Source organism: Hyperolius riggenbachi, chromosome 5 (genome assembly GCF_040937935.1).
Source record: "Hyperolius riggenbachi isolate aHypRig1 chromosome 5, aHypRig1.pri, whole genome shotgun sequence".
NCBI classification, from domain to species: domain Eukaryota; kingdom Metazoa; phylum Chordata; class Amphibia; order Anura; family Hyperoliidae; genus Hyperolius; species Hyperolius riggenbachi.
Window position 1 is genome coordinate 399,661,313 of NC_090650.1, and position 24,508 is coordinate 399,685,820.

General features: G+C 45.2%; 1 protein-coding gene across 3 annotated transcripts in view; it reads right to left on the reverse strand.

Annotated features, from left to right (window-relative positions):
- The window catches only part of ANGPT1 (angiopoietin 1), a 354,139-nt gene that overhangs the window by 86,253 nt on the left and 243,378 nt on the right, over positions 1-24,508 (reverse strand). For all 3 annotated transcript variants that reach the window (XM_068237917.1, XM_068237916.1, XM_068237915.1), the window contains one exon: positions 22,027-22,259. In XM_068237917.1, coding sequence (XP_068094018.1) covers positions 22,027-22,259 — 233 coding nt within the window. The remainder of the gene's footprint in view (positions 1-22,026; positions 22,260-24,508) is intronic.

Consider the following 24,508-nt stretch of genomic DNA (forward strand, 5'->3'; position numbering starts at 1 on the left):
TCATCTATGGTTACTCTACATCCCCGTCATCTTCTATGGTGGCTCTACATCCCTGTCCTCTTCTAGGGTTGCTTTACATCCCTGTCCTCTTCTATGGTGGCTCTACATCCCTATCCTCATCTATGGTTGCTCTACATCCCTGCCCTCATCTATGGTGGCTCTACATCCCTGTCCTCTTCTATGGTGGCTCTACATCCCTGTCCTCATCTATGGTTACTCTACATCCCCGTCATCTTCTATGGTGGCTCTACATCCCTGTCCTCTTCTATGGTGGCTCTACATCCCTATCCTCATCTATGGTTGCTCTACATCCCTGCCCTCATCTATGGTGGCTCTACATCCCTGTCCTCTTCTATGGTGGCTCTACATCCCTATCCTCATCTATGGTTGCTCTACATCCCTGTCCTCATCTATGGTTGCTCTACATCCCTGTCCTCATCTATGGTTGCTCTACATCCCTGTCCTCTTCTATGGTAGCTCTACATCCCTGTCCTCTTCTAGGGTTGCTCTACATCCCTGTCCTCTTCTAGGGTTGCTCTACATCCCTGTCCTCTTCTAGGGTTGCTCTACATCCCTGTCCTCTTCTAGGGTTGCTCTACATCCCTGTCCTCTTCTAGGGTTGCTCTACATCCCTGTCCTCTTCTAGGGTTGCTCTACATCCCTGTCCTCTTCTAGGGTTGCTCTACATCCCTGTCCTCTTCTAGGGTTGCTCTACATCCCTGTCCTCTTCTAGGGTTGCTCTACATCCCTGTCCTCTTCTAGGGTTGCTCTACATCCCTGTCCTCTTCTAGGGTTGCTCTACATCCCTGTCCTCTTCTAGGGTTGCTCTACATCCCTGCCCTCTTCTATGGTGGCTCTACATCCCTGTCCTCATCTATGGTTGCTCTACATCCCTGCCCTCATCTATGGTTGATCTACATCCCTGTCCTCTTCTATGGTGGCTCTACATCCCTGTCCTCTTCTATGGTGGCTCTACATCCCTGTCCTCTTCTATGGTTGCTCTACATCCCTGTCCTCTTCTATGGTTGCTCTACATCCCTGTCCTCTTCTATGGTGGCTCTACATCCCTGTCCTCTTCTATGGTGGCTCTACATCCCTGTCCTCTTCTAGGGTTGCTTTACATCCCTGTCCTCTTCTATGGTGGCTCTACATCCCTGTCCTCATCTATGGTTGCTCTACACCCCTGTCATCTTCTATGATGGCTCTACATCCCTGTCCTCTTCTATGGTGGCTCTACACCCCTGTCCTCTTCTATGGTGGCTCTACATCCCTGTCCTCTTCTATGGTGGCTCTATATCCCTGTCCTCTTCTATGGTGGCTCTACATCCCTGTCCTATTCTATGGTGGCTCTACATCCCTGTCCTCTTCTATGGTTACTCTACATCCCTGTCCTCTTCTATGGTGGCTCTACATCCCTGTCCTCTTCTAGGGTTGCTCTACATCCCTGTCCTCTTCTAGGGTTGCTCTACATCCCTGTCCTCTTCTAGGGTTGCTCTACATCTCTATCCTCTTCTATGGTTGCTCTACATCCCTATCATCTATGGTTGCTCTACATCCCTGTCCTCTTCTAGGGTTGCTCTACATCCCTGTCCTCTTCTAGGGTTGCTCTACATCCCTGTCCTCTTCTAGGGTTGCTCTACATCCCTGTCCTCTTCTAGGGTTGCTCTACATCCCTGTCCTCTTCTAGGGTTGCTCTACATCCCTGTCCTCTTCTAGGGTTGCTCTACATCTCTATCCTCTTCTATGGTTGCTCTACATCCCTATCATCTATGGTTGCTCTACATCCCTGTCCTCTTCTAGGGTTGCTCTACATCCCTGTCCTCATCTATGGTTACTCTACATCTCTGTCATCTTCTATGGTGGCTCTACATCCCTGTCCTCTTCTAGGGTTGCTCTACATCCCTATCCTCATCTATGGTTGCTCTACATCCCTATCCTCATCTATGGTTGCTCTACATCCCTGCCCTCATCTATGGTTACTCTACATCTCTGTCATCTTCTATGGTGGCTCTACATCCCTGTCCTCTTCTAGGGTTGCTCTACATCCCTGTCCTCTTCTATGGTTGCTCTACATCCCTATCTTCAGCTATGGTTGCTCTACATCCCTGTCCTCATCTATGGTTACTCTACATCTCTGTCATCTTCTATGGTGGCTCTACATCCCTGTCCTCTTCTAGGGTTGCTCTACATCCCTGTCCTCTTCTAGGGTTGCTCTACATCCCTGTCCTCTTCTAGGGTTGCTCTACATCCCTGTCCTCTTCTAGGGTTGCTCTACATCCCTGTCATCTTCTATGGTGGCTCTACATCCCTGTCCTCTTCTAGGGTTGCTCTACATCCCTGTCCTCTTCTAGGGTTGCTCTACATCCCTGTCTTCTTCTAGGGTTGCAATACCTCCATGTCTTCATCTATAGTTATTCTGCATTTCTTTCCTCACCTATACCTATTCTACATCCCTGTCTTCACCTTTGGTTATGCTGTATCCATGTCCTCGCCTAAGGTTGCTCTACATCCCTGTCCTCATATATGATTATTGTACATTCATGTCCTTATGTATGGCTATTCTACATCCCTGTCTTCACCTTTGGTTAGCCTGATACCTTGTCCTTACTTTTGTATAAACTTCATCCCTGACTTTATCTATGGTTACTATATACTGTAACCCTGTGGTTGCTCTACGTCACTATTCTCCTCTACATCTCTGTTGTTAACTACAGGTACTTTATATTCTTGTGCCTACCTATGGTTATACTACACCATGCCCTTGCATATGGATAATCCACTTCCCTGCGGATCAGTGAATAATGGCGCACAATGCCTATGCATAAAAATGGCGCCGCATTAAAAAGATACGCTTATCGCTATTTATCATTAGTACTGCATAATAATGGCGCACAGGGAAAAAAGAAGGAAAACGGCACACAGTAACGTTATTTATCAATAGCTAACCTACATAAGCCAAACTGCAGAAGTTATTTAACTGCAAAACGGTGAATGGATTTAATGTGTCACTGTCAAGGTTAGGGTTAGGCACCACCAGGGGAGATTTAGGGTTAGGCACCACCATGTGGTGCTTAGGGTTAGGCACCACCAGGGGGGTGGTTAGGGTTAGGCACCACCAGGGGGGTGGTTAGGGTTAGGCACCACCAGGGGGGTGGTTAGGGTTAGGCACCACCAGGGGAGATTTAGGGTTAGGCACCACCAGGGGGGTTTAGGGGTTAGGGATAGGTAAAGAGAGGGTTCTGTGTGTTAACGCTAAATAACGATAAGGCTTTAACGTTAAATAGCGATAAGCAACAAATGGATTAGCGGCAACACCGTGCGCCATTATTCGCAGGCGCCATTTTCAGATGGATCCACTTCCCTGTGCTAACAAATGGTTTAACTACACCCCTGTCCTCACCTACAGAAACTCCTCATACCTTTCTTACCTTTCATCTTTATGAAGCATTTGTAAATGCCAAAAGAATGAGGTTGTGGGTTACAGCAGCAGAAATTATGCTTCTGATACACATAGTATTTCTGGGAATCATTTTCATAATATGCTAAATGATTTTACAGTTAAGAAATTCTTTTTCAGCTTCTTTGAATATCAAAGCATCAGATGATAATTTGGTTGCCTTTACTACGGGGGATGTTCCACCGCAGGCTGCAATGTAAGCTGTAGGAGCATTGTACTGAAAGAGGACCCCAGGCAGACCCAGAGTTTCTTAGATGATTATATATTCCAGCTGGCTTTGAAACAGTGGGAATTTTCAGGTTAAAACTGAAGTGTCTGGTTGGGCAAAAGTAATTTGAAAATGATGGAATTCTGCTCCCTCTGGCTTCTCAAGGATGAAGTAGTCTGAAAATGGAATATTCAAGCGTTGTAGAGGTTAAAGAATAAGATGGCAGTTCGGGATGTAAGTTAATTCAGCGGTATTGCACCCAAAAACTATGCAGCATGCCATTTCTTCAGCCAGCAGAGGACCTTCTCCCTCCTGTCATATTTCACTCTGTCATTGATCCATTCATTGTACAGACACTAGACAAAAAAAGAAAATGTGCAACTGCTTTGGATGCCATTAGTAGCTCAGTCAACTATAGGCCAGAACACACGCTGAATTGATGTCGCCCATCGGTGAGCCAAAACTGTACAGATGTGAAGTTAGCTTGCTGCATCTGCTTGACCATTGCTAGTGTATATTCCTGCGTATAAGAATACTTTTTAACCCTTGAAAATCTTCTGGAAAGTTGGGGGTCGTCTTATACGTCGGGTGTCATTGATGCGGGGTGATACGCCCTATCCTGTTACTGCCTCTCAGATCTCCCTGCTGAGGGAGCGCAATCTATTCTTCCATACCGCTCTGATAAACAGGTAGACAAGGAGAGCTGACCAGTGTACTTAAGGAGAGTTGACCAATGCAACAAGTCAATTGACTATATACTGTTATATACTGGGTAGCACATACAGTACAGCACCAGTATCTGTTCATACACAGCACCAGTACATGATTTTTTTATTTTTATTTTAGTTTGGTGTGCGTTGCAAGAGGGGTAGTCTTATACGGCGAGTATATCCCAAACTCTATATTTTTTTTCTATGTCTCTCACACCTCTTGGACCAATTTACTAAGAGACAATAGATCATTCTTGGGTCATTTATATATTTTTATGCTACTATGGAACATATTGCTAACTCTTTTTTGTTTATTCTTCTCTTCTTTCCAGAGATTTTTTTCAGATCTTTTTCCTAAGTGATCCAGATTTAAATCCTCTACAGATGCAAGAAGAGGATTAAAGAATCTCAAGACCAAGAAATTATCTATTTATTTATTGATTTATGTATTAGTACTTGTTGTTTTGTGGACCTACCACTAGGTGTCAGTGCTGCGACTTCCCAAGTCAAGATTTGTTAGTGAGATGGATAGAGAATGACATTTATTGAGATATCGTTTTGTTAGCATTATTATTGTTATTATCATGATTGTTATATTTTGTATACACTTCTCAAATAGATCCCTTTATTTATGTTTCATCACTTTTTCTGCCCTTTTCATTTAGCGCATGCCCCTTGTCCATTCTCCGTATCTATTGTGGCTCTCCTTGACGGCGCCGCTGCGTCTGGGTCGCTATGACGACCCAGCGCAGCTGGCGTTATGACGCGGCCGCGTCACGTCCGGGCTCTGCGCCTACGTCACGTCCTTCCTCATTAGGTTAAAGGGCAGTTTGTACGCCACCAGCATTAGCCTCCTCAGAAGCGGGCGGTTTCCCGCGAGGTGCACTAAGGCGTTCCGTTCGCCTGGGGTCCCCTCTTCTCTCCTTGCGCCACACCTGTGTGAGTATCCTCTATTCCCCGATGTCCTCTGTCCCTTATTGCCAGGTTGCACACCACTTCATTCCATTGCCTGCTCAGGCATTTTTCACATTGTGGTTTCGCACATAGTGCATATTTATTCATATATTTATTTTTTCTATATTCTTGTTGCACGTTGTCACTTTTATACGTATACCTCTTTTGGTATCCATATTATGCACACTTTACTTGCCAGTTGGGACATAGATGCATTATCATTCTTCATTATGTTGTTCATAGTTGTTGGGCATTTGTGAGAGTTGCTTACTTATTTATTTGTCACTTTGCTCTGTTGTGCTACTATTGCCAATTATTATCAGTGCAAGTATATCATTCATTCCATCATGGGGATCCCAGACTCACGGACTTGTTTGTTTTTAAATGGTTTTATTATCCTTGTGATGTCATAATAAAGATCATTTTTCATTGTTTTCTACACTTTGGTTCAGTGTGGTGCTTATAGAGCTACGTTCTCTCTTGTGTGTTCCAAACTCTATATTTTAACTGGAAAACTTGGGGGGTCGTCTTATACGCCCAGTCGTCTTATACGCCGGAATATACGGTAAATTATTTTGCTGATCAATTGGAGTCAACTGATAAGTGATCTTTTATTAAAAAAAAGTGTGCAGCAAGCAGGGAGGCTGGGCAGCATCTTTGTATAAATCTTTTTCAGGGAGGGTCTTTATAAAGAATAAAGGCCATGCTGAGAATCCCCTGTGGAGAGATGGACTAAAAAAATCTGCCGGTAATGTCAGATTTCTACAACCTACTGTAAGTGACAGCAACGTAGGAGAAAAGTAATTTATGGCTCATTTTACTCTGGAAAAAAATGTACTTCTTATTTGTATATGTTTACGTGTATTTTAAATTTTAAGATTTTCGCGACAGTTCCTCTTTAAGAGCAAACTGGAATATTCTACTTATTCTTTTCTTAGAGAGGGCCTTACTCAAAGGACCTATAATATATCTGTCTTAGTTTAGCGGTCAGACGTGTGAATCTCTGGACCATTTTATGGAACCAACCAAACTTCATTAAAGTTGTCCTTTTATGGTTAGGGGGGAGATAAAGTTATTTTGCTTATCTTCCTAGTGCTTAGCCACTTCCTAATGTGGGTTCCTCCATCAATCAATGTGACCTTTTTGTCCTGTAATCTGTGCCTCAGGGTGATGCATATCCTGTATAAAAAGACATCACTTTACTGACTTATACCCAACCCGGCAATATTTCTGCCATGACAAATCCTCAGTATCGTGTACTAGAGCTAATGGTAATAAATGAATCCATTAGATAAGACATTCATTCTGAATGTATCACTACTGAATAACTGGGAAAAAAAACCCCTCATATCCTTCCTCAAATAGTGTTTTCAATAGATAGTACATTTCAGTGCTTGTTAAATTTGTTCTTTTCTGTATTGACCAGTTTATGCTATCAACATCCTTTCCCTCATCTTCCTCACCATCAACATCTTTATCAACATCTTCTTCATTAACATCATCATCAACTAATTACTAATAGTAGCAACTAGAATGTATGGCCAAATCTACCATTAGATAGATCCCTATTTTGATTGAATCTGTGGGCTCTATTGCCAATCCACACAGTGGTTGCGGTCCGGCTCCGGCACAGCGATTCCGGACGGCGACCGCTAATGTGAACCGGGCCTTACTCAGGAAAATGAGTACAGTAGATGGGGTCCTTCAGCAGACTTCTCATGGCTGGGGGTTCGTCAGTCATTGCGATACTGAACGCTGTTACCACCTCGCACCTGATCAACGTTGCAACAGAGATTTTTACGCCATTCCTGATCAATCCATTCCACTGATTTTAGATAGAAATCGATCAAAAGATCAATCGGGGAGGCTAACATCATGGTTGTGTTTTCATCATAAAAATACTAGCATACCTTGTATGTTGAGTACCAGCTTGATATTGTTTGAAATATCTGTTTGTAAAAGTAATTCACAATTTATTAAAATGATTCATTTTATAAATCTAGAAACCAGAGATGACCCATTATGGTTCCTCCTGAACCACAAGGATGAACTTCGCTTCCAGAACATCGATAATAACACATTGGAGGCAGCCAATCCTGCTTGAGACTTTCTGTGCTGGGTTCTTATCGAGCCGAGTTTCATGATAAATGTAGACACTTGGATAATTGTGTTCCACGATAAGCGTTGAAAGTTGGAAGATGAGCAGATAGACCTTCATGATAAATGTTGAAGTTGAAGCCCCATGATAAAGAGACGCTTAGAATATAGTGCTGGATGATAAACACAGAGACTTGGGAGATAGAGCTTCATGATAAATGTTGAAGTTGAAGCCCCATGATAACGAGACGCTTAGAGTATAGTGCTGGATGATAAGGACAGAGACTTGGGAAATAGAGCTTCATGATAAATGTTGACAGTTGGAAGATGAATCCCCATGATAAACACAGACACTTGGGCGATACAGCTCAATGATAAACGTTGACAGTTGGAAGGCAAGGTTGGAAGATCCATAATGAGATACTTGGAGGATAGAGCTGGATGCTAAACACAGACATTTGAAGAGTGGAGCTCCACAACAAACAATAATGCTTTGAGCTGTCAAACAACAAACAATGAGGATGGAGAATCAGGAGGAATATACACACCAGAATTATGGATGTCTCAAGAAAATATGTTTAAGGACATTTCTCAAAGCCAGGTAGAGCTTCTGTAGTGAAATGAAATAATGAGAACATACATGCTTTATCCTTATTATTATTATTCTGCATGTAGTTTATACCTGGGCCCCAAAAACAGTTCAAGCAAAGGTGGGGAAGAAGGTACTGAGAAGAGTGTTGGGACTGTAGTGGACAAATGAAAACTGGAAAATAAAGACAACCATAAAATTATACAACAGTTGTGAATGTTCAATTATATAAGGAGCTATACAAATTCAGTGTCCTATATGGTATATCAGTGGTAGTGGAGGGTCTGGGGAAGACTAGGATGAGGGTTTGAGTTGGAGTAGGATGTAATGGACAAAAAAGGCTGCAGAGGAATAAAGAGAGCGGTGCATAGGTGGAAGAGAGAAAGAACGAGTCAAGAAAGGCAGAAAGAGATTGATTAATAACCTTCTGAGTATTCAGTAGCTCTACTGGCGTCTCATAATAAGGAGATTAGCAAGGGCTGTTTCTGCTGATATGAGTCCGGATGTGAGCCTAAACAAAGTCCAGATCTCCAGAGCGGCCGGCAATAAAGTGTCAGCAGCTCCCAGGGATGATCTCAAGCTGGTCCATACAGAGATGGGCAAAACTCGTTTAACAATAATAACAATATGTGTCCTTTCCTTCAAGACGCATAACATCTGTTCTGTATTGTAACATTCTGAAGCCATGTGTCCTATCTCATGGACTTCCTCCAGGGGGAATTTCACATTTATCTATTTCAGACATTGAAATGATAACCAGGTGTCAGGAGAACTTCTGGCATAATCCAAAAAGACTTTCATCCACACAATCCCCACCACAGAGAACAAGCACGGGATATCTCCAAAGGACAGTTACCAGAGCAATCACCATCAGTGATCAGAGCCACCACCACAGAACATACTCTCAGAACTCCCATCCGTGAAAGATAAATTCTCATTGTTGGGTTGAGCTGCTCACAGAGCTGGATCATCCACAAGGCAAACCTATGCAGTTGCCAAGGGCCTGGAGAGAGTCTAGCCCCCCACCAAATCCTACTAAAAAAAGCCAGGTGATCAATAGCAGTTGGAAAAAACTGCTATCTTGCCTAGGGCCCCATTTCATTTTAATCCCTTTCTGGATGCTCATCATTTCTTCTTGCTCATGCAATAACAATAAACAGAATACAGTTATAAAATTGAAGTAGAGGAAAATGGGTTTCCTGCTTAGCGCAGCCAATCAGCTTCCTTGTTTCATTTCATAGAGGAGTACTGAATGCAAGGCCGAATTTATACTTTGTGTGCATCTACGCCAAGCATATTGTGGCACTCCTTCCATGGGCAGCAGCGGCCCTCCCATTCCACGTGCAGCCTCCTCTTCCATGTGTAACATCCATGCACTGCAGACCCTTTCTTTCATGTACAGTTCCCTTGAGCATCAGTTTCCTTTTTCATGTGTTGCTCCCCATTTTCACTCTTCTCATTCATATGTAGTAACTCCTCCTTCATGTCCAGGTGCCCCTTGGCCTGCAGCCGCCCACAGCCGGGGCCTTTGTGGCCTTTACAGAAATCTGTCCCTGACTAAATTATTGCTGGGGAAAACCGCTCCAGTGTAGGCCACTTTTTAGGCTCATAAAAAAAAAAAATGTTATGCTAGTTTTGGACATTGCAAAAACCTATTTATATTTACTACTATCTCTATTAGAAGATCCTATTCCCCACCTCCTGATCTCAGACCTCCACAGCTTTCATATGGACCCCGGCAGTCCCAGAGCAGGAAGTTAGGGATAGCAATAAAAGCTTGACGGAGAATTAACTCTTCCCATCTCTGTACAAAATATGTTTCTCTTCTACTGATTTTGTCCCTGTTGGAGCCATTTCCCCACTCCCTGCCAGGAAGAAGTCATGCCTGTCACACACCATCCAAAACTAAAATAGGATCTTCTCCTGGAATATGGTGTTATGTACGCTTAATCAGGACAGTGAGCTGCCGGGGGACAATAAGAAGAACACTGAAAACTTCTAGCAGCATCCAAAAAAAAAAAAAAATATAACTTTTGTGTGTTTTAGTCAGGGATGAGCAGAAAGTACGCCAGTGCGAATTTATGCATCGTAGTTCGCATCTATGCATCGTAGTTTGTAGGTGAAGTTTCAAAACTACGCTTACGAATTTACGTGTAGCGAAGTACCGCTACGCGTAGCTTATGCCCACTATGCGTAGTTAACATGTGTATTGCGTAGTGAACTACGAATTCGTTACTCGCGTCTAATTTTCCACGTGCGATTGTATGCTTACAAATTTACGTATTGGAAAGGGGAATGTACGCATACAAGAGTTCCCGGTATAAGCATTTAAGTAGAAATTAATGCGTAAAATTTTCTGCATACGGGCATAAGCATCCGCATACACTACGCTTCGCACTACACGTAATTGCTTATTTTAACGTGTATTCTACGAAATGCATACGAAGCAAATATTTTATTTTGAAGCCGTAGTTTGGCTAAGCGTAATTGCGTAAAACTACGCATAGTTCCAGCGTAGTGAAGTTGGCTGACTACGGCCATCCCTGGTTTTAGTAACTCATGTTTAGCCACTTGCAGTATATACATGAGAAGTCTGCTGAAGGACCCCATCTACTGTACTCATTTTCCTGAGTAAGGGTGGCTATTTTGTCATACTAGCATGGATGCTTTCCTTGCATTGAAAGACATCCATGGCTATAATTACTAGGTAATTCCTGGCGGTGTTGATCCAGGGATTTCATCTGATTGCCATCTGAAGCAGGGCTAATTGGTGCAACCCTTGTAGGGTTTTTTGCATTCCTCTGGATCAACTAAGGTATGTGAGGGTGCAGGCTAGGTTTGTATCTAATTGTCTGGTTGAACTGGGTGTCTTTTTTTATTTAAACCTAACTAACTATTTAGCACTTTAACCCCCTTATGCTCCGCCTTTCTGGCTAATATCAACTTGCATGGTGGATAAAGGAGTCATGGGACCTCAGGGTATTTTGTTGTTTAATTAAAATATGTTTTTTCCCTGCAAATTGTCACAGGGCTGAGTTTGCATCTTACAGAGCCTTTAAATGCAGAAATACTGATGCCTGCTGATATACCCAGAAAAAAAACCTACACTGAGGTTAAAGTAGGATAAAACTCTGACATCAGAATCAATAAAAATGTGTTTTCCTACTTTTTGCTACCATTTGATATTGTGCACAATTAATATGGACTGTTTACGAATTACAAATTCCCGAAGTACAGTTTATCTGCTCTGAAAGCTGCCATTGCATTTCCATGAATAGCTGCTGAATTTATATATTAAAATCTATCTACTGATTACTTCTCAGCTGCACACATACTAGAAGCAGAGAGAGCTCAGGTTCAGCACTTTGGTAATGATTACTAATTGGAGCTGACAAAGGAATGTAAACAAAAGATAATGTTACCACCTCTTCAGATTTGGCAGGAAGCTTTCCACTGAAGAAAGTGCTGTGTTTTGAATGCTGCTCTGCTACCAGTGTTTTTTCTGGTAGTACCTTTTGTGCTGTAAAGAATCTTTTAGAGCAAAGAAGAAATGCTTAGTTTCATACCAATTTGATGAACTTTAAAGAAGAGGAGCTAACAGTGCCATAAAAAGCCATAATGTGCATGTAACAAACGTTGGAGAGGCAGTTGCGGTGAACAGCGCTACCACCGCAGCTGCCTCCAGCTCTCTGCCTAGCAATCTATCCGTGCCTCGGGTGTCTAGCACGCCGAGGACGGGTTTGTCAGCTGCACATAAGGTCGCCTTATCGCGTGCGTGCGCACACAGACAGGACCTTTATGTGGGGAGGAGGTGCGTCAGCTGACCGGCCGGTCGGCTGACGTCAGAGGAGACGCTCGCCGCTCTTAATTGGCTGATAGGAGGGGGCGTGCCGGAGGGGTCTCCTCTGCTTCATAAGCCTAGCTGAATCCCTCGCAACTTCTGCTGTTGCGAATACTTGGTGTTAGCGCTCAGACCTTAAGCCCCGTCTACACGGGGAGATGTTGGGGAGATGTTGCGGCGATCGGCGGCCTGTTGCGCGTCCCCGCCGCGTCCCCGCTCGCCGCGCGTGCGCCGCATTCGATTCCTTGCTCGTGCCCGCTCGTCCCCGCTTATCTCCCGCACGATTCCCTGCCATTGTTCCCTCGCGGGGATTGAGCAGGGAATCGGCGGTGCGGAGATCCGTCCTGTCGGATCTTATCAATCGAGCCGCATCAGCGGCTCGATTGATAAGGAGCATCGCGGCCGCATCTACTCGTGTAGATGCGGCTTTAGATAGTTCCGTGTGCTTTGATCCAGGAGAAAGCCAGGGATTTCACACAAGATAGGAATTGTTTGATAGCTATAAAGATTATTCATTACTGTGTTATTATCTGTGCATGACTCTGGCTCGTTTTGACTACTCTTCTGCTCAGTGATTCTGTACCTCTGCCCATCTGATCTTGCTGCCCACTCTGCCTGTTTAACCACTTCTGTACCACAGTGTTTTTTGCTGATCGGTGCTGCGTGGGCTCTCCAGCCCGCAGCACCGATCAGCTGGCAGCCAGGGCGATCAGACTGCCACCCTTTTTTCTCCACTAGGGGGATGTCCTGCTGGGGGGGTCTGATCGCTGCCGGCTGCTTGCGCTTGCGGGGGGCTCTTCAAAGCCCCCCTCCGCAGCGCTTTCTGGCCTCCTTCCCCTTCCCTCCCTCTCCCTTCCTCTGTGAGCGGCGCAGGACGGATTTCCGTCCTGCGCCTGATGGGATAGGCTTTAGCCTATCAGATGCCGGCGATTCCCGGCCAATCAGAGGCCGATCTCCTCTACGGCGCTGCTGCGCAGCATACATGTAAACACCGGGGAAGATCTTACCCCGTGTGTTTACATTTACCCTGCGAGCCGCCGATCGGCTCGCAGGGTGTTCACGGAGACACCCTCCGTGAGCTTTCCATGGAATCCACTTAAGGATTCAGGGGCGTACTTAAGCGTACGCAGAATCCTGAAGTGGTTAAACCTTCCTGTCTCTGCCTTCCGATTTTGTACTGCATCTGTCTGTCTGTTGCCGAACCCGATTAGTCTGACCACTCTACTCTCACCAGAGGGCCCTTGACTCTGGTGAGGGGCGCTGTACTGTTAGTACCCACCAGCTCCTCTGGTGAGGTATAGCTAAACCTATCAGTACTACTGTTGCACCAATCACTATACTTGCTATTGTTGTCACATCAGCTGTCTGATATTCCTGCATTATAGGTGATTCTGCAGATCACCTTATAATCAGGTATATATCTGCATTATAGGTGTCAGGAACCGGCCCGCGGCACGCCTGCGTATACGGTTCCCGACTGCGGGTTTGACCAGACAGAGGGGAAGCAGCCTTAGTCAAGCTAAAACAAGGCTGGGACCCCTAAGAACACCTCTCACTGCCACCACTAGCGGTTCGCTAGACACTTCCTAGTCCTCAGCGCGCACTCCGCGTTTTCGTATTTGGGTCAGCTTTGCGCTAAGGCCAAATACGGGAACGCCACGCACCCACACACACACACAGTTGCAATCTTACACTGTCGTGAAGCAAAGACCCACTAACAGTCGTTCCGAACGATACTGTTAGCCACTCTGCTGTCGCTACTCGCACTGGCGTTGTTCGTACGTTGGGTCAGCTGCGCGCTTAGGCCAACGTATGACAAACGCCCCCACACACAATGCAATTACAATTTCATACGGTAGTGTTGCTCAAGCGTACAATTAGGCATGAACTTATACACGGTTACACTTCAGTCTCTTTTAGGCTATGAGTGTTAGTTTAGTACGGCAGAAGTCAAACTTATTAAATAATAATTTAATATTCTAGAAAAACATAGAACAATGCAGAACTTAATATATACAAAAAGATTACAAAAAACAAAGTAAAAATATTACAAGATAAAAGTTACAAAGATAACACACACGGATATTTGCGTAAAAATAAACGGGGGAAAAAGAACGTTACCAGCTTAGGTTAGAACGTTGTTTGACGGGAGGACGCCGTTTCGACCAGGAGTCGCGATCATCCCTAGCTATTCGCTACCTCAGAGAGAAGACACCGGTGGCTGTCCTGGGCCACCTTAAATAGTCCGAAGTGTCCCCTGTGGCATTTAATGTCCAGCCCCCAGGAACTAATGCAGTTTCCCCATTTGTGACATCACCGAACGCTTGTCATAATCCTTCTTGTGATATGCACTTCAAAGGGGGTTCCTGTTTTAGCTTCTTGAAGTTTGGCAGGACACAATCTCACCCATTGAACTCTGCAGACATCAAAAAGCTTCCTCCACATTATTTCCTTGGTTAAAGTGTATTTTAGCACATCCATGAAAAGATTGAATTTTGGTTACAGGTAGCAGTTTGCCTGGAATCCTGTAGACAGACGCAGACAATCACACCTGGGACAGTAGATCAAAAGTGACTGCTAGTGGCTTAATGAGCTGCTTCCTTGCCTATTGAAGGTGACTGGTCATAGTCACTGAAGACCTCTTTAGATGCAAATGTAGGTCTAGTGACCCACCCACACAAATACATGAACAGTCCAGGAATCTAGCCTGCATATCTACACCTTTGACATACCACAGCAGATATAAAAATGGGAAAATGAAAATATATTACTGTATTATCCTTAACAGCATCAGCACCCCAATATATCTCCACAATAGGTGATACTGCAGATCACCTAATAATCAGAACTCTGTTTCTTGCTGACACAAATCGTTACAGTGCAACTGTAGGAGAAAGAAAAAAAAAATCATACATAATTCTGAGCACATCCTTGTTAAAACTCTGGGAAAGGACAGAGCAGGCATGGAAAGTAGGCGGGGCTGGCTGTGTTCAGCTGCTTGTTTAGCGTCAGCCACTTCCAGGCACATGCCTACGGTGCCTATTGGTAAACACAGCCCTGTCTATTCATTATAAAGGCATTTGGTGGAGCTGCAGATGTGCAGGAGACTGCAGTGAGGTGTGCAGCAAGCACTGCATCCTACAAAGTATTTTTGTATTTTTGACTGCAGAAACTCGCAAGTTGCCATCCCTTCATGCTCAGCACGTTCTAGCGTGTGCTGTGGAGAACAAACAGCCAACTCAAACATGATTATAGCAAAAGGGCGGATATTATTGCCTGTATGTGGTATGTATGCTGTAGCTCTGTGGCGGCCAGGAGAAGGTAATGGGTGGAGCAGTTCTCTGGGCAGTAAAGTAAGTCTTTAAATAAACATTTTTGCTTGGCACGTTGCAGAACTTTGAAGAAGTCGCGAGAATGTGTCCATCTTGCTCCCCATAAATACTTGATGGAGGTCTCACATTTTATGGGGGTGTTATATTCCCTCCTGGCCTATTGGCTCTTCTTCCACTCTGGCAGACGGGGGAATTGTAAAAACATATTTTGCTAGCATAAAACCGTTGTGAGTTCACCGGGCTGCCAGCTTGTAAATTTGTTGTGTTAAAAAAATGTAGAAGAAGCCTCATCTGTTCCTCGTTAATGTGAGGAGCAGAAACTTGTCTCCGCTATCAGCCCGCCAGGCCTCACATCCTCAGTGAAGAGACCGGACCTGGGCAGTAGCCATGGCAACCACGTCCACGTACAGTGTAGTTGTCAAGTGACACACGACAAAAATGAGGCTTCCTTTTTTAAAAGCTTTTTAATAGAGAGATTTTTTTTTATCTAATGCAATGTTTAATCTGTTTAAAATATCACATAATGTATGCCCCGCTTAAAGGCTGGTTCAGAAAGAGGGCTGCTGGCGTCCTCCGCATCCATTTGAGATGAATGGAAGTGGACCTCCAGTATAGGTTAGCCAGCCATGGGTTCCCCAGTATAGATTAGCCAGCACAGGTGCCCCCAGTATAGATTGCTTGGAGCGGGCACACAATGGCGGGGAGTGAGGCCCGACTCCCCCTCCCTCACCTAGAGCCCCCTTAAGCGCTCCCCCTTCCAGTAATTAGCGCAGCAGGGCGGGCAGGCAGGGGACGCCTACTCACCTCTTCCTGGTTCCAGGCAACAGAGCACTGTGTGTGCATCTTCTACATCTCCTCAATGTCGCCAACTCTACTGCTTGATTACCGCAGATCAGGGAGTAGAGTCAGCGGCATTGGGAAGACTAGAAGACACAAACATTGCCTGATAGTCCGATATGTTACGCCCCTAGAAGTGGTCACCTCAATGCATTTACTGTCAACTGCCCAAATGCTGCAGTCAACTGAATTTTCTGAGATGCTGCATAGGTGCTAGCATTGGTTGCGTTTGCAGCTCCATATGCCCCTAGGGTTTCAAAATGCAGCGTAATGCACAGTAGCAGAAAAGCGTTCAGCATCAGTGAAATGAGCCCCCAAAACTAGCAGTCCGTGTGAATCGGCTTTTAGCCTAAGAATGTCCAGAAATCTATTACTTCCTCTAGAATCCCTTGTCCCACTGCACCAAGCTGGCTACCGGGTCCCCTCAGGTCACCCCTCCTGCCCCCCTTACCTGTGTGCAGCGGGGGCCCCTGCAGAGTCTTCAGCAGAGTAGCATCTCGCTTGCCCTGCTGGTCAAGCTCCTCTGTCAATCCGGGGCTCCATGCTACTCGTCTTCATCCTCACTAGCTGCATCTTCTCTGTGTAACCCGAGGCATTATTACGTGATCACATGTTCCTGGTCAGGGCGGAAAGGCTCTCCGCGAGAATGAAAATGAAGAGCACAGAGCCACAGACTGATAGAGGAGTGCGCCTGCCAGGACAGGTGAGACACTCTTCACGTACCACAGATTAGCTGGGAGGTGACCTGGGGAGGCCTAGCAGCTGGCTTGGGGGCCTGGGGGCCAGGGGCCTAACAACAGACCCTGCAAAAGATGCAGCCACAGTGGGGTCCTTGAGCCGCAGGGGCCCTGTGGGGTGAGAACTTTGTTTTCCCTGTCCTGAGAGACTGACAATTAAGGGCACTGAGAGAATAAACAATTCTGCTCTCTGCACAAGTCTAATGACTGCATCTGCTCAGCCACTGATAAGGAATCCTACAAAGTTTTGCAGACAAAGATTTGTAGACAGTCCCTATTAAATGTGCAGCAGGCTCTTGTGTATAGCGCCCCACCCCCAGCCTCTCCATCCCCTCCCCAAGTGCTGTGTACTGTAGTGATGCTAGAGAAGTCTGCAGAGCTAGTTCTGCTCCATCGGAGATGGACAGAGGGAGTGTAATAAGCTGAGGCTGGGGGGCACACTGTTTTCTGTATGCGTTTTCTGCACACCATGAGCTTGATTCACTAAACCGTGATAACTCATATCACGGCCGTGCTAGCGTTTTCGCGAGCAATAGCGAATTGTTGCACGCAAATGTGCATGTAAATTCGCGATTGTTACAGCTGTTAAAGAACTACAAGTCCCACAATGCATTGCAGGAGTCTGACAGCCACAGTCATGACTCATAAAGGCAAATGCATTGTGGGACTTGTAGTTCCGTAACAGCTGGAGGGCCGAGTTTGCCCATGCCTGATCAAGCCCCATGTCTGTATGTGTGAAAGCATGCATGTTTTATCACAGAAGCTAATGTAATTAGAGAAAATGCCTGCAGTGCTTCTCTGCTGTGTGTTTTTATCTGCATGGGGAACACACATTCAAGTGTGCACTAGCCAACTGAATAGCATTGGTTCTCAGTTTACCTGTGCAGAAAGCGGGAGTGGGGGGGAGCCCAGTGATTTCTAGTGATGCTACTGCTGGGGGAATTTGGCATTAACCAAGGGTCCCCTAATGATGCTTTTGGGAAGGGAGAGTCAGGTCTGTCGGGGGAAGGGAGGAGAAGAGGAGTCAGGGAAGCCCCCAGGTTAATTTTGCCCAGGGGCCCCCTGCTGTAACTAGAACCGGCCCTGGATACCAATATAATATTTCTAAAGTCTAAACAAATTCACTTTTAATTTCACACAGAGTATCTGCACTCATTTGTCCCTAAGACTTCATCCAGCAGCAATGCAAGATAGAGTTACAGTTTAGGCATGTAGTGAGAATCAGGCAGCAGACAGATAATTGTCGCTCAGATGATGGGTGATCTGAGTCATCGCCGTCTGCTGGGAAACGCAAGATGTCTTATTAGCCATTAGCAGCTACTTCTTTCATCCTCATTTTAAATTGTGACAGGGCCGTCAGCTTCTTGCATTTTGGGCGGAGCAGCTCACCGAACGACCAGCTACAAAACCCTCCCCGAGTCACAAATGAGCCAATTCTTTCAAAGCTGTTTGTGTTATAATGCATGTTTTACCTCACGTCTTCAGACACTGAGTCATTTATCACAAGACTTACTAACCTTGATGGCCCTTTCACACTGGCGCGGTGCTGCCACCTCGGCCTATAATGTATCCCTACGGGGGAGTCCCCCCCCCCCACGTTGCGGTACGCTGCGCTGGAAGTCCCCGATCTAAGGCTAGCGCAAAACTACATTACCGCGCGTCGTCTGCAAACTGCGTCAGACCGGAAGTCACGTTAGTGTACGGCAGTGCGGAGTTTTTTAAACAGTTGACGACGTCGCGGCACATCCTCGGAAGCGTATTTTTACAATACACTTCTGCACACCCCAAAGCAGGAAGTGACCGCAAGCACGCATCACTTCCTGCTTGGCTGGTGGCCAGATAGGGAACACCGCGTACTAACGCGGTGTTCACTGAAGGCCTGTTTTTGGCGACACGGTGGGCGTGTCGCAACGCTGACAGCGGTTTACAGCCTAAGGCTGGTTTTATACCTGGCAAGTGCGTTTGCGGTGCAATGCCTGCCCCATGGCATCGCACAAAACGTCAGTCATTTGACCGTGTGTCAGAGTGCGCTGACAGGGTCATATGCATAGCGCCGATTTTCGTCCTATTCGATAATAATTATCAAGTTGAATGGTTGATCGAGAGATGTATGGCCACCGCAAGCCTTATCTCTGCTGTTGGGCAGTACTCTGCGCTCTGCTGTATGGTATGTATGGTACAGTTGTATAAGTGATGAGGGAACACACTGGATGTGGCACATGAGCAGTCATTGTATACATTTGGGGGGCGTCTCCTGATGTATCTGTATAGGGACACAATAGCTGCATTGTAGCAGCTCCACAACCATCCCTGCTGTATGAATAAAGCTCGCCCTATGTTTGTCCTGTGAAGTGTGATTAGAAGAATCCAGGTCGGTGACCGCACAGAAGGAGGGGTTTGCTGTCAGACACAATAGGAAGCATATGGAGAGACGAGAGGCGATCCTGAAACTAGTTATGGTGGAGATCTGGCACCTCCTGAGCCAATGCCACATATTATTATATACAGATCTGCCAATTTACATTTCCATGTCATAAAATTAAGGGGCCCTGTAATTCCCTCCAAAACATTGTACATAAATTATGGATGTCAGGCCCCAGATAAAGTGAACACGTCTCCTCCATGCATATAAACCTCACAGGCGGTATGAAGTAGGGAATGCGGTGCATATATTTGATAAAGGCAGCTTAAAATGGTGCAGGATAGTGGTAGTAGAATATCAGTAAAACTTACCATTATTTTACTATTACCTAATCTTATCCTAATCTCACACAGAACCCTCCCCAGGTGGGCACCTAACCTTAACCCACCTCCCCTGGTGGATGCCTAAACTTAAACCTCCCCTGGTGGACGTTTAACCCTCCCCTGGTGGGCACCTAACCTTAACCCTCCCCTGCTGGATGCCTAACCTTAACCCACCTCCCCTGGTGGATGCCTAAACTTAAACCTCCCCTGGTGGACGTTTAACCCTCCCCTGGTGGGCACCTAACCTTAACCCTCCCCTGGTGGGCACCCAACCTTAACCCTCCCCTGGTGGGCACCTAACCTTAACCCTCCCCTGGTGGGCACTTAACCTTAACCCTCCCCTGGTGGACGTTTAACCCTCCTCTGATGGGCACCCAACCTTAACCCTCCTCTGGTGGATGTTCAACCCTCCCCTGGTGTGCACCTAACCTTAACCCTCCCCTGGTAGATGTTTAACACTCCCCTGGTGGGCGCCTAACCTTAACCCTCCCCTGGTGGACAATTTAACCGCTCCCCTGGTGGATGCCTAACCTTAACCTTCCCCTTGAGGGTACCAAATCTTAAATCCCCCCCCTGCAACTAATCTTAACCCTCCTTTCCAACCCAGGCAACTAAGCTCAGCCAAAGTGGATAACTAACCGTAAACCCCTCCATGGACTAACCTTAACGCCAGGATGCATCCTATTTAAAAGGATGCCAGAAGCGCCCACTAGTTGTAGCCGCAGTACATAGTGCCCGTTTTATCTGCTCTTACTGGGATACCTTACCTATAGACACAACATGTGGAGAATAGGAACAGCAAGAGATTTCCTACCTTTTTCTAAATAATTCCACATTTCACAATTTTACATCTCTAACCAAACACTTAAGGGCTGAATAATAATTTTTAGAATACATTTGTTGTGCTTCCATATAGGGCAGGGCTGAGTGATGGTCATATGACACAGAGCAGAGTGATGGTCATGTGATCGCCGTGGTCAGGTGACACAGAGCAGAGTGTTGGTTATGGAATTGCCTTCAGTTGTGGTGGCATTCGCTGCCCGTGGAAATGGGTGCACATCAGTTCTCTGCTCTCTGACCTCGGGTTGCTCCTTTTTCTGGTTAGGAATAGCTAACCCTGATGGTTTTGAGGCTGGTAAGCCATGGTGTTTTACCACCTTGTAAAAGGCATGCTGTACAAACAAAGCCAGCCATAAATACATATACAGTTAGGAGGTCAAACATGCAACAGCCATGGGTGATTGTATTTGCACTTTTCCAGGTGTTTGCAGAACAGCCAAGCTACTTACTTGATTTTTGTTATTAATATAGGAGTACCATGAATCCAATCCTGCATTTCACATACTCCGTGCATAATGGCAGAGGCCAGACTTCGATAAATCTATTCCACACATTTGAGAAGCAGTACAGAGATGCCTGGGAGTGGTCATATGAAAGGTCCTAATACAAGGTGGTGCCGAAACCTGCGGTTTCCCAGAGAAGCCACGCCTGGGGGCTTTGGGGGTATCCGGTCCTCCTCCCACCACCTAGCAGAATATGGCCTCAATTCACTAAGCTTTATCGAACACTTTATCAAACGTTTGATAATTCACTAGGAGTTCACTAAGGGGTTATAGATGTATTGAATGTTTTATCGATAAAATGTTCAATAAATCTATGACGCCTTAGTGAATTCAAAATTAGATTTTACTCATGAGATAAATTATCAAACGTTCGATAAAGTGTTTGATAACGCTTAGTGAATTGAGGCCTATTTGTGCAGCAGAGCACATGTCTATCCTGCTGCGTTGTGCGTCTCCTCTTCCTTCAGGCAGTCTGAGCTCTGTGCTGCATACAAGGCTCCTGATCATGTGGCATCGGGAGCCTTGTATGCAGAGCAAGCAGCTCAGGCCGCCGGTGGGAAGAGGACACACGTGGCGGAATCAGGTAAATATGAGGGGGGATGGGGGTGTTGATTGGGGGGCCCCATGATTATTTTGTTTGCAGGGGGGGCTCAGGCGTCCATTGTTACGCCCCTGCAATTACCACAGGAAACCTTATGAGGGCCTGAGGTGGTACTTGAACTTGACACAGCAAATTCATTACATATAGTTTTGAGTTAAAAAAAAATGTAAAAATGCAAAACATAATATATATTTTTAGTTCACCTCTTCAGGATGGCCTGTACCTTCCACGATCCTGCCGTTCCCATCGCTCTCACCGGAGGGTGCAGAGTGTGCTGTGGAGTCTTCTCCTGCATCTATAGCCACCTCTCCATGCTCCGTCTTGCATCCTCTAGTGTTCCCAGCAGTTTTCTGAACTGACCACTAGAGCTCCAAGCTTAGTGTCATGTGACAGCAAGCTAGAGCAAGGACAGGTAGCTTTACATACTGAAGCACACTGCACTACACACAGGAGCCTCCGCCTGGGCCTACCCTGCCCACCCCAACTTTATACCCAAGATTGGGGTGAACTTTCCTGACAGAGGTCCTCCTGTCTACATGCAGAATAAGCAGATGATGGGTGTAAGTGGTGGTTACCTCCCTCTTTGGAGCAGAGCTTCACCAGGTTGTGCACCGTGTCCATCAGCTCCAGCTGCTGCTTCTGCAGCATGCTGTTATTATTGGTGGCCTTGGTCAGCTGCTTCTCCAGCTCTTGGATGATGTTGTTCTGGCGGGACACGAGGCCCTGTAACGTCTCCTTCTCTGTCTTCAGCTCATCCAGCTCCACCTTGTGTCTCACCTCCATCTCCGTCATTTTGTTATCCAGGAGACTGCAAGGAGAAGACAAAACAACAAGGCGTCACTGACACAGGAATCAGGCAGCTATAATGCCCAAGGGTGACCACCATCATCTCCAAACATTAACTGGTAATACAGCTGAGCCCTCCAATCTCCCTAGCATAAACTAATAAGTCTGTATACTATGAAAAGTAGAGATGGTCAAGTGGCAAGCTCTGAATTCCGCAGGGGAGATGATGGCTGAACGCTCTAAACACCTACAGGGTGCATTTCTCTCTGTTTTCTTTCTGTCCCGTGCAAGAGTTCAGGTCCACTTTAAAGAGACACTGAAGCTAAAAAAAATTATGATATAATGAACTAGTTGTGTAGTACTGATATTTACTAGAACATTAGCAGCAAAGAAAATATTCTCATTTTTATTTTCAGGTATATAGTGTTTTTTTATAACATTGCATCATTCTCTAATATTTGCAGTTTACACATTACTCGGCATTCTAAATGATTTTACAGAGCAGGCTAGTGAACTTTTGAACTTTCCTCTGCAGAAAAAAACAAAATACAGTGACAGACACTTGAGATAATAAGGTTCAGAAGACAGAGCTCTCTGCAACTTTGAAAGTCGGAGAGATCAGTTGCTCTTTTGCATAGATAACAACTGGAGTTTCTTAACTCTTCCTGTACTGGGAACAATATAAAGGCGCCCATACACTTATAGATATGCAGCAGATTTGACCATCAGATAGCTTTCTGTCAGATGCCTGTCAAGTCGAATCTGTCAGGAATCTATCTGATGTGTGCCACACACCAGGAACACATTTCCAATAGATTTCAGAATGAAATATATTGGAAATCGATCTAAATGCATTATTGGACCATTAGATGCAATGCAACTCTATGGGCCATGAATCTGCTGCCAGCAGCAGATTGGCCTAGATTTTCCAACCTGTCAGATAGATCGAATTGATAGAAATCAATCGAAATCGGCTACAAATCGATCGATCGATAAATTTGATAGCATCGATTCCCGATCGATCGATTACATAGAATCAATCGACTGATCTATGGCTAGAATCAACCAGTGTATGGGCCCCTTTAGACTCATATCTCTGCGGCTAATGTTTTATCTCTTAGCTGTACTACACATACAATCCATTATACCATAAGTTTATTTTCACTTCAGATTCCCTTTAAGCCACCAGCAAGCAAGGGAATAGTCAAAATAATTTTGATAGGTTTTTTACCTACTTTTCTCCTTTTTTAATTGATAAGTGCTGAAAAATTATTTTAAAGAGAACCTGAAAAATTATCTCCTAGATAAAAACTTAGGAGAACATTTTAATTAATAAGGGCAAATGGATGAAGGACGATGGATGTTGGATGATGAATAATGGACAGGGATGATGAAAGGTTGATGATAGATGATGAAGAATACTTGGTAGATGTATTCTGTATGATAGACAGTAGGTGATGGATAATGGATACGGGGGAAAATCTGATAGGTTTTGGACTAGTCCATTTCCTTATAGGGGATTGTCAGGGTTGTCTTTATTTTTAAATGCAGTTTCTGAATGGAAGTTGCTCAGTCCAAGTGACAAAATAGTGTGCAAGAGATAAAGGGAAGCTGGCTGGCATCTTTGTATAGATCCTTTCCAGAGAATGCTTTGTAAAGAAGAAAAGAAAAATTGAAAGGAGATGGACTAGTCCAAAACCTGTCAGATCTGTCAGTTTTTTAAATCTTCACAGCAAGTGACAGCAATATCTAAGAAAAGTAATTTATAATGCATTTTACTCTGGGAGAAATGTACTTCTTATACACATGTATTTTAAATGTTACATTTTTTTACGATAGTGGTCCTTTGATTTTCAAGAACTATTTTCTTGCGATGAAAAAAAACTAGTTTGGAGCAATTATGGAGCTGCCTCTTGTCTTGTCTATCTGCAATGGAAATCGATAAAGCTTTGTGAGCCATTTATTGCAGGAATGTCTGCGATTATTCCTCCTGACCCTGAGCTCACGTCTTGCATTGGACGCTCGTGTTCCTCTGTATCTCGATGAGAATGAGTTAGGATAAATGCCTGAGCGTACCCCGGAGTGCGATTACTTTCCTGGCTGCTTTATTGCCTTCTATTATCTTGTCTGGAACAGAACAAGCTGCATACACTTCATATTAGCTCTCCTCCTCTGTGCGGTGACAGGTCTGGTAACATACAGGCTGCCGGCATTCACTGCTACTTCTGCTGACATTACTCTGGGGAGAGTCACCGGTGCTGTAAGGAGCAA